Source organism: Paramisgurnus dabryanus, chromosome 12 (genome assembly GCF_030506205.2).
Source record: "Paramisgurnus dabryanus chromosome 12, PD_genome_1.1, whole genome shotgun sequence".
Taxonomy (NCBI): Eukaryota; Metazoa; Chordata; class Actinopteri; order Cypriniformes; family Cobitidae; genus Paramisgurnus; species Paramisgurnus dabryanus.
In genome coordinates, this window is record NC_133348.1 from 16,532,909 (window position 1) to 16,548,092 (window position 15,184).

Below are 15,184 nucleotides of genomic sequence, written 5' to 3' on the forward strand. Positions count from 1 at the left end.
TAAACTAATGCAATTACACAATCATTAGATATTAACTTTTTAACGTTAATTATTAGTAATGCCAATTTACAGACACTCACCGGCAAGCGTACCAGTCCTGACTAAAACCAAAACGAAACTGAAACTAACGGTGCGCCTGCGCATTAACTAATTATGCAAATACAGGTACATAATTATCACACATACCTGTAACCTAGTAAAGTTATATATTAAATATAACATAAATGTTCCCACATTCAAATTAGAATAGTAAAAATACTTATTTCTTAAAATGCACAAGAACATAAAATAACATCTTCCACTTGTAATATACAGTAAAAATACAAACAGTAGTAACACCTGGTGGAAAGCTCTACAGTGCGAACAGTAAAGGCTTTCGTGAATGATGGGTCTGCACGTTACGCACGCATCTAGAAGGAGAGTGCACTGGTAAAAATGAGGAAACTCTCATATATCATCTATTAGCTGACAGCAGTAAGTGTACGTTTTTTACCATAGTAGTCTCGAATGGCATCTAAATATCACAGTGGTTAAACACATACATGGGGGCACGCATCATCTACGCGTAGCTGCGTCTGGTCGTAGTTTCAGATGGTGCCCCTGGTTATTTGTGCATGATTAACATGAGTCTTTAAAAACAAATCTTTATAGCGTTTTTTTTTTTTTTTGAAGTGGGGATTGGGGGTGCGCCAACCCGGTTGGGGCAAAGAAGGGGGTGCGCAGGAAAAAAGTTTGGGAACCCCTGTCTTATGGGATAGAAAAACAAAGTAGTTCTTCCTATCAGGAATGTAACCACAATATACATGTCCCCCCAATAATCAAAAATGGCCAAATTGTACCCCCATATTTGCCAAGCCACCCTGTGTTTTTAAGGGCACATATGGTCCGATTCACGATTTTACATTTCCTTTGGTTTGTAAGTGTTTGTATCACTACATTTTAATTTTGAATTCAGATTCGGAATGTTGGTACCAGTAGGCTATGCACAAGCCCTTGGCCACTGTACTGTTGGAGGCACCAACCTGGAAAAAAATCATGTTTTTTTGGCACAAGGACCCTGCTAACTCACTAAACCTTCACCTCCTTCATTATTACCTAGTGTTTTAGTCAAACATCAGGTTAAAAAGGAGTTAGACATAGTAAAGCAGCATTGGATTCAAACTGTTTAACATATTTTTGAAGTCAGCTGAAAAAAAATACCATAGCTCAATAACCCAAATATACACAGATTATTATGCATCCAGTATGTATTAAGAAAGCCCTCATTTTATTAACTTAATGAATGAGATTTTAAACATCCACACAGTGACTGTGGTAAATTATTGTTATTTCTGAAATGGTGTTCATCAGAACCATGGCAACCATTTGCTCAGATTAATGCAACATGTTAGAAAACAAACAAGAAAAAGGGGCAACCGGGAAATGTGAATGAGTGAGAAATCAATATATTCTTCCTGAGAGAGAGTAAGAGAAAGAGAGAGAGAGAGAGAGGGAGATGCAACGAATAAGCAGATTCATTCTGGTGACATCTTTATCTCATCCATCTTTCTTTCCTCGAATGAGAAGCTTTCATTTAACACTTTAGACAGATAATTAAATCATTTACTCTCACTTTTCTATGTCCAGGTCCAAATGATAAACACTTTATATTACACCTATTATTAAGTGACATTAACAGATTAGATTTGTATTTTTATGAATGCTGTTCTTTCCTGTTTGTATAATATAATTGAGATCCATATTTTTATCATAAAATTATAATATTTGCCATACTGTAACTGCTAATTTAAAACATTGTTCAGTTGTGACATAATCTACACATTTCTGTCTAATGACACATTTAGGCTCTTTGAACTGCTTTAAGTGAAAGCATCAAGTAATATGTCTAGCTGTATGTAGTTTTTCTGTCTTGCTTGTAAGTTAAAATCCTTGTTTTTGTGCCTGCAGGAAGATGAGGTAGTGCTGCAGTGTGTTGCCGCCATTCAGAAGGAGAATCGCAAATTTTGCCTCACAGCAGAGGGACTCGGCAACCGCCTGTGTTATCTGGAGCCCACATCGGAGGCGAAGGTAAAGCTCCACGAAAAACTAATCACAGCTTTAATGTACCTGAACCCCCACACAATCCACAATGCCGATTAAAGCAGTTTGGGAACAACACCCTTACAGTACAGTAGAGTACATTTGTTGGTTAACACTACAAGATATGCAGTATAGTTAATATACATGATACATTTAGCATGTTATTATTGTGCTTTAAGAAATACTATACTGTATAAAAATGAATTTAAGTGCCAAGGATATCACCTTTCGGTGACAAGGAAATTGTATTGTTAAATGTGGAGTGGAGGGGGTAGAATTAAACAGGTTTAAATATATCTACCTTTGATATGTCAGACTTAAGAAATACAATAAAATTAATGGAAAGGGATTCATGTAGTCAAAAACCATGGCAACAGCAATTGATCCTTGTTCTCTGCACCATATTTTCTATGCATCAAGAGGCAAGGCAGAAGAAGATGTGTGGGCATCTCTGTGGTTATATACAATATACTGACCTTATACAAACATTATTAAAATGAAGATGGATGCTGAAGAAAGCATATATCATCAACATACATTATATTAAAATATCTCAAAAAAGTCTTTTAAATCTATGTCAGTACATGAATCCCAATGGATTCATTTGCAATGCATGTATGCAATAGATAACCCACAGTCACTCTAAGATCCTGAAAAACCATCACTTTGACCAATCACATAAAGATAATTGATCATTTTAAGGGCATTAAAGGATTACTCCACTTTTTTTAAAAAATCCAGATAATTTACTCACCCCCATGTCATCCAAGATGTTTATGTCTTTCTTTGTTCAGTCGAGAAGAAACAAAGTTTTTTGAGAAAAACATTCCAGGATTTTTCTCAATTTCATAGACTTCATTGGACCCCAACAGTTTAAATGCAGTTTAAAATTGCAGTTTCACCTCAGCTTCAAAGGACTCTAAACGATCATAAATGAGGCATAAGGGTCTTATCCAGCAAAACGAAAAAAAAATATGCACTTTTAAACCACAACTTCTCATCTTGTACCAGCCTCACAGAATTGCATAAGCACGCCGAAAGGTCACACGTTACATATGTGAAACGCACATTGTGCCATTTTAAACAATAAATTGACACAAAGACATTAATTAGTAACATTTCACATACAACAATGTTGGAACGGTCTTCTTTCAACACACTTGTAAACACTGGGGCAGCAGTTTCGCAAACGTAATTCTTGACATTTTGATGTAATGACGCATTACGTGAGGTATGCGATTTTTTTTTTTTATGAAAATTGAGTAATCCTTTAAGTTTAAAGGCTCTCTAAGCGAATCTGTGCGACGTCACTTATTGTTGATATTTGAACTGTTTTCAAACAAACGGAGCTTAGCTAACTCCTCCCCCTCCCTTCCGTGCTTTCATGAACGTGACCAACCCCCACCCCCAAATCCTTCTTGGCGTTTATTGGCTGTAACAATTTGTTTTGTTTCGTGGTGCAGGTTTGGCCACTGTGTGTATATTGAAGTTTGTAGAGCCTGGTCTGTCTACTGAGATCGCGTTTTTTTACAGTTTGATCAGCGGTCAGGTAACAAGCAGATAGTGAGGAGATGTTTGCTGTATGTAACAAAAAATGTTTTATGGTCTAAAACGCTTCAATTCGCTTAGAGCACCTTTAAGTGTAAGTCTCAGGGGTCATAGATTAAGTCTTACGTATGCAATTTCTGAGTAAAGTCTCTCCTCAAACATGCTTAATGCAGTTTTTTATGATCATTAATATACTTTCAAAAATATATGTACTCCATGTAAGGGATAATGTAGAGGCAGCCGGTAGTTATCGGGAAATAAGCCCCGACAGTGTGATCAGGACCCGACGCGAAGCGGAGGGTCTTGTATCACACTGAAGGGGCTTATTTCCCGATAACTACCGGCTGCCTCTACATTATCCCGCTTATTACACGGCTACTTGTCACATAAGAAAAAAAACTGGACATGAATATGAATTTGAAACATTTTATTGGCATATTTGTTTTAAATTAACATTTTTATCCTTCCGCGAAACTTTGCACAGATGCATAAAATGATCGTAATACCTTATTAAGATCCTCTGCTTCATACTTGTCTGTCTCCATTTTTTTCTCTTTTAGCCAGTCTTTGAGAAGTTTTAATGCCCATTCTGTATTTTTTTGTGTGTTGGCTTCGTAGCTGTCATGCTCTATTTTGTCAAGTTCAGTCTCAGTAAGCTCTCTGTGTCTTGTCGTGGTTGTCCAGTGTTTGTCACAAGATGGCGCCAAACAGACAGTAATCTTTATTGATCTTTATTGGCGCGGAGCGATCTTACTCGTAAAAGTAGTACCGGCTATGCGTTATTATTTTGGAGCGGTTATTATTCGAAAAGAACGAACCTGCAAATGTCTCAACTGACCAATCAGAATCAAGCATTCCAGAGAGCCGTGTAATAAGTTTAAATAAACAACTTCATGGAAAATTCTAAATGCAGGGCACATAATATACCTATTAACTCTTTCCCCGCCATTGGCGAGTTATCTCGTCAATCAAGACAATTCCATGCCAATGACGCTTTCCTGACGAGTTTTTACTGTAATCTATAATTTTGCTATTATTCACTAGATGGCGCTCTTACCCAATTTATAAAAAACTGAAGCATCAGAGAATTTAACAACATTGAAAATGTTGTGTATGATTTGATCATCGTTCTGAATCTGATCTCTAACAAAAGTCCTTAACAAAATTGTTTCAGCTTATTGCTCAAAAAAAATGTTTTTAACTTAACCACTTTTTGAGAGGTTATAAAAAAAGAACAATTGAAAGGATGAAACATTTTTTTTGTGGTGAAAGCAGAGTTCTTTCATTTGATACATTTTATGTTTATATATTTATAAAAGAAAATTTTCCTGGAAGCCATTTTGTGAAACTTTTGTGAAAATCACAGAAAGGAAAAACTTAAAAAAAAAAGGCTGTCAGGGAATGAGTTAAACTACTTTGAAGAAGAGGGATTATACAACCTTTTTTGTAGGTGTTTATAAACTGTCACCATACAGCTTAACTGTGAGTTGCAACTCATACCTCCATATGGTGTTGTGTTTGTTTGAAAACATACAGATGGTTTTCCCTCAGAAGCATCTGTCACACTGGTTAGCACATTCTGCCCGCTCACATTTCACATTAAGCCTGTCAGAGGTCATAGGTCACTGTAACTTTTGACTAACTTCTCTACTTAGAGGAAGATCTTAGTAAGAAGGTGGTATATAAAGCATACACTCAGTACAACCATAAGTGATTCTAGTGAACTATAGTTATAAGAAGCTAAAAGACGTTCACTTTCTATAGATAGCTGAACCAGACAGTCAAGGAGCTTTAAATAGCACACTTAAAAACAGATGTAGGGTGGGAGATGTCTTCTTAAGACCACGCATGGTGCACATCACTTGCCCCTGCTAATCCTTGTTGGCCCTCCAAGCTAATCCTAATGAATACATATAAAGAGCACAGATGCACAATACATGTTTTCTTGTAAATTAGCATTTTTAATCAGACTCTTAATAGATTCTGCCAACAAGCTGGGATTTCTGAATGGCCTGAGGACACGATTAGGCAGATTTGAATTGGAAATTTTTGATGAACATATAATATGTGCCGAGAACGTCTCGGTTACGTATGTAACCCTCGTTCCCTGAAGGAAGGGAACGGAGACGTCACGTCGTGACCGACGAATTGGGAACCGCTCCGCGGGTGACCTATCTACTTCGAGAACTATAAGAAACGCCAATGAACTTGGCATGCAGGTATTTGCATAATGCCGGCGCCGCCCCGCCAGGTGCGTATATAAGCCGCAGGTGCACAATACCAAATTAGCTATATTATTGCTGAGAAGCCGAGCAGCAGTGCCCGGCCTGAAAACAGCAATGGAACAGCAAACTGTGGCGACGGGACGTGACGTCTCCGTTCCCTTCCTTCAGGGAACGAGGGTTACATACGTAACCGAGACGTTCCCTTTCAGTCGGTCACTACGACGTCACGTCGTGACCGACGAATTGGGAATCCCTACCAAAACGCCACTGCAGCTGAACCCTTCCAGTGTCTGTAAAAGCCCTCCGCCCTCCACGTAAGGGGCGGAACCTAAGGCGAAATGCAGAAGGCCGGTCACTACCTGTTCCTCAACCCACGATAGTGAAGCAGCGAACTGGGGAAGCGTCTAAACTGAGCGGAGCTAGAACACTGCGGAAGCCATCCCCTAAGAAGGTTGAATGGATGACATAAAATATGAAACAACCGATAGGTTGCTCATAAAAAGTCTCTGAACAAAACATAGTATGCAGAGAGATGCAGAGCAGGCTCTGCTAAGGAAAACGTGGAGGATTAGTACCCCACGGAGTATACACACAAATGAACCCCACGTAGGGGACAAATGTGGACGCCTAGCCTACACAGGTTTACAGAGAATACATCAGTGATAGGTTGACAGCGGATGCTCCGCAACACCAGCTATCGGGGCGGTGGAGGAGAGGCAAAAACAGTTTTTTAGACGTTTTTGCCCCGATGGCCTTCCATATTGGTGCAGATGTGCAGCACAAAAATAGAGGCTCCAAGCCGACACACGAGCCGACCCTCGGCATTCTTAACTAGTTAGTAGAAAGAACCCGAATGGAAACCGGTTCGACACGAACACTATAGAATCTTGTGAACGTATTAGGTGTCGCCCAGCCTGCAGCTCTACAAATATCTGTTAGCGAGGAACCGCGAGCCAGTGCCCAAGATGATGCCACACTGCGTGTAGAGTGAGCACGTAAATTAAATGGACAAGGCACATTCTGCTTTTGATATGCAAGGGCTATAGTATCCACAATCCAATGGGACATCCTCTGCTTGGTGACAGCTTTTCCTTTCTGCTGACCACCGTAACAAACAAAGAGCTGATCTGAGGTCCTAAAACTTTGCGTCCTGTCTATATACACACGTAGTGCACGAACAGGGCATAACAAAGCCATGGCTGGGTCTGCCTCCTCCAAAGGCAGCGCTTGGAGGTTCACCACTTGATCTCTGAAAGGAGTGGTGGGAACTTTGGGCACAAAGCCGGGCCGGGGTCTCAGTGTTACGCTGGATGCAGCCGGCCCGAACTGAAGGCACGATTCATCGACCGAAAATGCGTGAATATCCCCTATCCTCTTAACAGAAGCCAAAGCAAGGAGAGTTAATGTTTTCATAGTAAGAAATTTAACACTCACACTATGCAGAGGCTCAAATGGGGCTTCCTGGAGTGATTTCAGCACCAAGGACAGGTCCCAAGGAGGAATAGAGGGAGGACGCGAAGGATTCAGTCTTCGAGCGCCTCTGAGAAATCTAATGACCAGGTCGTGCTGACCCACTGTTCTACCGTTTACGGGTGAATGGTGAGCTGATATCGCAGCGATATCGACCTTAATAGTGGATGGTGACAGCCTATTCTCCAAACGACGCTGGAGATATAAAAGCACAACACTAATCGGGCATTCTCGGGGGTTTTCACTTTGGGAAGAACACCAGTCGACAAACAGGTTCCATTTAAGCGCGTAAGCCTGTCTCGTAGACGGCGCTCGCGCAGCAGCAATAGTGTTAGATACCTCTTGCGGTAAATCACTCAAATCCTCCGTGCCCCGTCCAGAGACCACACATGGAGGTTCCATAGGTCGGGGCGCGGGTGCCATAATGTGCCCTCTTGTTGAGAAAGAAGGTCCTTCCTCAGGGGAATCTTCCAAGGAGGGGCTGTCGCGAGGAGAGAGAGTTCTGGAAACCAACTCCTGGTTGTCCAATACGGTGCCACCAACAGCACGCTCTCCTCGTCCTCCCGGATTTTGCATAGGGTTTGCGCAATGAGGCTCACCGGAGGGAACGCGTATTTGCGCATGTTTCGCGGCCAGCTGTGTGCCAATGCATCCACGCCGAGCGAGTCGTCGGCTAGTGAATAGAACAGGCGACAATGGGCCGTCTCTGGGGAAGCAAACAGATCTATCTGCGCTTTGCCGAAACGTCTCCAAATCTGCTGAACCGCAATGGGGTGGAGCCGCCATTCGCCGGGACGCGCAGCCCGAGAGAGCGCATCCGCCTCTACATTGAGCGTGCCCGGAATGTAAATGGCACGAAGAGACCTCAAATTCTTCTGACTCCAAGTGAGGAGGTGACGGGCGAGATGCGACAGGTGACGCGAGCGTAAACCGCCTTGACGATTGATGTACGCCACGGTCGCAGTGTTGTCTGTTCGAACTAATACATCTTTGCCCCGTAACTCGTTGCTGAAACGGACGAGCGCAAGATATACAGCCCACATTTCTCGGCAATTTATGTGCCAATGCAGCTGGGGTGCCGTCCAGACCCCCGAAGCCGCAAGCCCATCGTACGTGGCCCCCCACCCCGTGTCCGAAGCATCTGTGCATACTATTGCATGCCTGGAGACCTGTCTCAGAGGCACACCGGCTCGGAGAAACGCACGGTCTGACCACGGAGTGAAAGTGCGACGACACGCAGGTGTAATGATAACACGGTGAATGCCGCGCAGCCACGCTCTCCTCGGGACTCGATCGTGAAGCCAATGCTGAAGCGGTCGCATATGAAGCAGTCCGAGCGGAGTTACAGCTGCAGCTGCTGCCATATGCCCCAGGAGCTTCTGAAATTGTTTCAGCGGGACCGCGCTCTTGCTCTTGAATGTATTCAGGCAAGTCAGAATCGACTGTACACGCGCTTCTGTTAGACGAGCTGTCAAATCGATCGAGTCCAGTTCCATCCCGAGAAAAGAGATTCTCTGCACGGGGCAAAGCTTGCTCTTTTCCCAGTTGACCCGAAGACCCAAACGAGCGAGGTGTTTTAGAGTTAAATCTCTGTGATCGCACAGCGTCTGACGTGTTTGAGCTATTATGAGCCAATCGTCTAAATACGCGAGAATGCGCACACCTTTCTCTCTCAGGGGTTTTAAAGCCCCCTCCACTACTTTGGTGAATACACGGGGAGACAGAGAGAGCCCGAACGGGAGGACTTTGTACTGGTATGCTCGCCCCTTGAACACAAAGCGGAGAAACGGCCTGTGCCGGGGGAGAATCGATACATGAAAGTACGCGTCCTTCAGGTCGATAGATGCGAACCAATCGTTTGGACGAATGCATGGAAATATGCGTTTGGGCGTCAGCATATTGAACGGCATTCTGTGAAGTGCACGGTTCAGCGAACGCAGGTCCAGGATCGGTCGCAAGCCGCCGCTTTTCTTGGGTACAATAAAGTAAGGGCTGTAAAACCCCGACCTCATCTCGGCTGGAGGGACCGGCTGGATCGCGTCTTTCGCCAATAAGACAGCGATCTCCGCACGGAGGACGTGCGCATCGGCAGCTCTCACCGTAGTGAAACGAACGCCGGAGAATTTGGGGGGACGCCGGGCAAATTGGATCGCGTAGCCGAGACGAATCGTGCGTAAAAGCCAACGCGACGGGCTGGGAAGCTGTTCCCACGCCCCCAGACACCGTGCGAGAGGAACTAAAGGCACGATCGGTGTACCCGCGGCGGGCGCAACGGAGGTGATCGCCGGTGTGTGCGTATTGGCCGCACCGACAGTAGTGTTGTGCATGATAACACTCACCTGAGTCCGCTGCTGGGTGGGTGAGTAAGGGAGGCTCTGCTGAAGACACCTCACGCCACTCGATGCACCCTCTGGCGAAGGGGGAGGAAGACGATGGGTTATGAGCCCGTGATGGTCTTCTCTCCCCTGAGAAGTCAGAGAGCGCGATGGGGTTATGAGCCCGTGCGTTGCTCTCGAACTCCTCTGATGAGTCGGAGAACGAGGGGGGGTTATGAGCCCGCTCGTGTCTCCGGCGCTCATCTGAAGACCTAGAGATGGAAGTGGAATTCGCTCTTTTTGTGGAATTGTGGGTGCCGACTGAAAAGTCGGCGGAACAGAAAAATGAAACAAAAGATTCCCCAACCGGCCCTCCTCCGGTGGGGGGAGTGGTGCCTTCACCATCTCCCGAAGAGCGATCCCCTCCATCTCTAGGTCGCCCGTCTCAGGGCCGCTTCGATCTCCTCTTTCCACCCTTCGGAGCGGGCTGAGCGGGCGGGGCGGGCTGCTGGCGACCGGTTCCTCGCTTCTTAGAAGAGCCCCGGGGAGGAACGGAGGCGGCCGCCGCAGGACGCCCTCGGCGAGGAGCAGGCTGAGGCGCCGACGTGGACGGGGCAGGCGCAGGACGCTTCCGACGCGGCATGATTTGAGCTATGGCCTCAGTCTGCTTCTTGGCCGGGGAGAATTGCTGGGCAAACTCCTCGACCGTCTCGCCGAACAGGCCGGTCTGGGAAACCGGAGCATTCAGGAGCCGGGTTTTATCAGCATCCTTCATGTCCGCCAGACACAGCCAGAGATGGCGTTCCTGGACTACCAGGGTAGACATCGCACGCCCGACGGCGCGTGCGGTGACCTTGGTCGCACGAAGCGCCAGATCAGTGGCCGCACGCAGTTCAGAGAACTCCGCCGAGTCGTGACCTCCCGCGTGCAGGTCCCTCAGAGCCTTAGCCTGATGAACCTGCAGCAATGCCATGGCATGCAGGGCTGAAGCTGCCTCCCCACAAGCTTTGTAAGCAGCACCGGTCAGCGCCGAAGACTGCTTACAAGCCCGTGAGGGGAGAGTAGGCTGGTCCCGCCAGGAGGAAGCGACACCGGCCGGACACAACTGCATCGCGACCGGCCGCTCCACTGACGGGATACCAGTATACCCCCTGGCATCTCCACCCTCGAGAGAGGTGAGGGGTGAAGGCTGAAACGGCCGGTTCCAGGCGGAAAACGGGGTTTTCCACGACCGCGTCAGCTCTTCATGCACCTCGGGGAAGAAGGGCACCGGGGGCGAGGACTGAGAAGCCCTGGCACCCCCGAAGTACCAATCATCGAGGCGGGACGGTTCAGGTGGGGGAGGTTCAGTCCACTCCAGGCCGACCGCCGCCGCCACCCGAGCGAGCATGGCTGCCATCTCGGGGTCGAACGCAGGACCCGCAACCCGACCCGAAGGCGGGAGCGGATCTGGATCGACGTCCGAGGCTGACAACCCCCCCTCCGACGTTACGGTGGACATCGCGTCCGGTGAAGGCTCGACAGAGCGCGAGGACACCGTAGAACACGGGCCGCTCGTCTCCATCGGGACCTCCGCTGGCAACGGATCAGGGCGCTGGGAGCTGCTGGACGAACCAGCAGACCGACCCAGCACCGTTATACGGAGGTCATCCTTCGCAAGTTTGGTAGCTGCGCCCTTAGCAGTACCAGACTTGGAAGGCGGGTGCCGTTCCCGGAGAAACGACACCCGTCTCCGCAAATCCGCCATAGTCATGCCCTCACAAGTGGAGCATGAACTATCACGCAACGCTGCCTCTGCGTGCTGGAGCCCCAGACACGAAACACAGCGCTCGTGGCCATCCCGGGGAGCGATGAACACACCGCATCCAGAAACGGAACACGGGCGGAATGCCATCTTTAAAAAGACGCACCCGACCGTGACACGAATGAGTGACTGTCTTTAAAAAGACACAAAGCTCAAACGTGCTGCTCTTTTAGGGAAATCACTCTTTTTGTGCGAGCTGGTGAAACACACAGGGAGAGGCAAACGCACTCACTCAACTCAAGTCTTAAAAGGGACAGAGAGAGAGAGAGAGAAAGGGTGGAGAAAACACTGCGAGCCTCCGCTGAGGTGTCTTTGCCCAACCAACTTCAGCAAGCTGAGATCTTTTTCCTCCAAGAACAGGGATCTACGAAGATCAGTATACGCTTCTCGAGAGCAGATGTCTGCCGGTTTCGAAGCAAAAAGCTAATTTGGTATTGTGCACCTGCGGCTTATATACGCACCTGGCGGGGCGGCGCCGGCATTATGCAAATACCTGCATGCCAAGTTCATTGGCGTTTCTTATAGTTCTCGAAGTAGATAGGTCACCCGCGGAGCGGTTCCCAATTCGTCGGTCACGACGTGACATCGTAGTGACCGACTGAAAGGGAACCAGCGGTTAATATCATTTTCCATGGGCATCTGAACCATTTTATGTGGGTGGGACAAGACCCACGACTTTTTAAGATCAAAAACATTGGACCCACTCACTTTTTCTTTAATTTAGTGCAAATGTCTGTTCACTTGTCAGATCGCCATCAGTCAGATCTATTCCACTAGAGAAATGCCCTTATAAATTAAACTTCAGCTACAGCCTTGATACTGCTGCTTCCTCAAATCCATTACACTTGGCTAATTTAGAGTCCATATAATTTAAACTTCATTTCATGTTTTCACTACTTTTGCCAACTGTACTCCCGCGACACCACAAGGTAAGCAAAGCTTTTAGGCTACAAAAGCAATTGTTTAATTTAAAGGCACTAGAATTCAAGAAAATGGCATCTACTGCAGCAAATGCTTTGGACCGCTTCCAACACCCATGCCATTATCTCATTTTTAATGGATCACAGATAAAAATCTTTTGGGTCTAATGAAAGACCAATTCCTTAATTTTTTTGAAAAGCAAAAACTCTCATGCTAACACTCTCTTTTTTTTCTATATCTGCAGTTTATTCCTCCTGACCTATGCATCTGCAACTTTGTGCTGGAGCAATCGCTCTCAGTGAGGGCTTTACAGGAGATGCTAGCCGGGCAGAGCGGAGAAGGGGTAAGTTCCTACATCACAGCAATTGCAGGGTCTCTATACTCAATATATCTCGACATTGATCCCTGGGTATATTTTTCTTTTGTCCGCAGTTACTGACAATGTCAATAGGAAAGGCAGTCTGTTTGTAAATAAAAGTATTATATCAGGGCTTTTAACATTTATAAGTAAATACTAAATTAAATAAAGGGTTACACATTGATTATGTTAGTGCCTTAATATATTATACATCTTAATTCTATGGCACTCACTTGAATTTATGTGCATGAACAGAAAAAACAAACCATATTCCTGGTAGGGACATGAAAAGAGAGTCCAAACTGTTTTTTAAACGCACATCTCTTATGAGCTACTATCTGGCAGTATCCAGCTTATGTCTACGCATAGGAAAGATATACTGTATCCAATCAGCTGTAGTTTCTTCTTTATGGCCTCTAGGGTAAGTAATCAAGAGTCATGACATAAGTTATTGACCATAGATCAATCATCCTTATAAACACTGTTAATCTCCACTAAAATTCACACTAGCCGGATTTTAATGCGAAACCATAATCTCTTGTTCATTTAAACATACTTTACTAATGAAAACAAATGCAGACCATTCTCATCATTGCTTATAATAGTACTGTATCTTACCGTCTGCTTTGCATAGACTAGGCTACTTACAGTGCTCTTTGTCACTTAAGGGAGTCGCACACCGGACATGCAGCGCCGCGTCACGTCGCGTCTAGGACAACTCGGAGGTATCGTACACCAGAAGTGCACATTAATAAGCGCGAGCTTGATCAGATAACGTCTACTTCAAAAATGCAAAATATAAGTTAGCAGCCAATGTTAGTCGTTAATGATTTGGGACAAATATCATGTTATTTAATGTTAAAATATGTGAGTGGCGCTCTGTGGCGCGACAGAGATTTGAGCAGCTTCCTGAGTCGTAGCTGGGCGCCGTAGACAGGCGTCACCTGTCGGTGCCAGTGTGCGTATACGCATAGAAAACAATGTGTTTGATTTTTTTTAGGAAGGCGTGGCACTGAGCTGCACGTCCAGTGTGCGACCCCCTTTATGCTATTCCAAAAACATAGAAATATGTGTTTTTTTGTTTTGTATGTTTATATTTTTTATATATAACATACTCTACAAATATACTTTTTATTGCTGTTTTTATTTATTCATGGGTTGCCTTTATCATTTGACATCATTCAGTTCATTATATTGTGGGCTTTACCAAGGTACATTTATTTCTATAATAGTAAAAGTGGGGGATATTTTTAACCCACTCTTATTAAAACTAGTCTGTTGAAGGTGTGCTTTATAAAAATAGTGCACCTCTGCATTATTTGACATTGGTACGCTGTGCAACATAATGAACTGACTGTGCTGAAATGGCGAGGCTGTTCAGACTGCATTTATTAATCATTTCTGTATCTTTGTTCATCATTGCAAGAGTCCTGATCATGATCAATGGGTATGTTTACAATCCGTTCACCAACAAGTATGCATGAATATCGTCTCAGACTTTAAAACGTGCATTAGTAATGAAATATTGTCCTGTAAACGTGTATGGTTGTCTATCACTTTTCATTAACTAAAGTGAATTTTGTGACACAAATTAACTCCTGATGTAACCCAACTAATCTTATACTTCACATAGCTAACCCAGTCAAAGAATGACAGTCTCTCTCCTTCATCTGTAGACTCTGAAAATGTTCCTGCACCCAACAGAAGATAAATTCACTTGTCAAAGTCAGAAGTTGTGCCTCTTTTTTCTAGAAGGATGCAAATCTAAAAATAAAGTTTACCGCTAAGCATGTTGTGCATTGAGCCATTTGAATGCTTTATTTACTTTCCTCTCAGCATGCAAAACATTTCATGTTGTTGATTTTAACTGCAGCATTTTGAAATGAGATTGTCAGCATATATTTTATTGGCTCAGTGCTGCGTTGCTATTGTGCTAACATTACTGTCTAGGAGAAACATTATGGATAGTTTGTACATACATCACTATAAAGATTCCTTTCATAAAGATTAGTGGGGTATGTTAAACGAGTACTGTTATGCAGTGTTTGATACACACACTTATTGTCTGTAAAAAAAGGCACGGTTGCATTTTAATATTTTGATTTTGTTGATTGTTGGTAATGTGAGATGGTGTGTTTCTTCTTACACTTGGGTTCTAACATCAAATTTCAGGGGTACCAGTGACGAGGAAATGATCTGGAATGCTGATTCCAGAATGATTGTTTCTTGAATCATGCGACATTAATATTTCTTCTTACAGCGTGGTATTTTTTCTTCCTCTTTGTGCATTTTACCTGTGCCATCTCTTTGCTCGACACAAAAGAATAAAACATAAACAAACAAAAAACATGACAGATGAGCTTGAAACATTAACATAAGCATTAGCAAGATGAGTAAAAGCAGGACAAGAAAGCACATTTAGTGAAAAAAAAAAATACAGTGAGGGTATAAATACAATACACAA

The 15,184-nt window shown here is 44.6% G+C and overlaps 1 protein-coding gene across 2 annotated transcripts in view; it reads left to right on the forward strand.

Annotated features, from left to right (window-relative positions):
* Positions 1-15,184, forward strand: part of ryr3 (ryanodine receptor 3) — a 117,129-nt gene that overhangs the window by 22,659 nt on the left and 79,286 nt on the right. Inside the window, exons 2-4 of one of the 2 annotated variants that reach the window (XM_065256886.2) lie at positions 1,948-2,067; positions 12,607-12,705; positions 14,147-14,167. In XM_065256886.2, coding sequence (XP_065112958.1) covers positions 1,948-2,067; positions 12,607-12,705; positions 14,147-14,167 — 240 coding nt within the window. The remainder of the gene's footprint in view (positions 1-1,947; positions 2,068-12,606; positions 12,706-14,146; positions 14,168-15,184) is intronic. The other variant, XM_065256887.2, reaches the window with a different exon arrangement.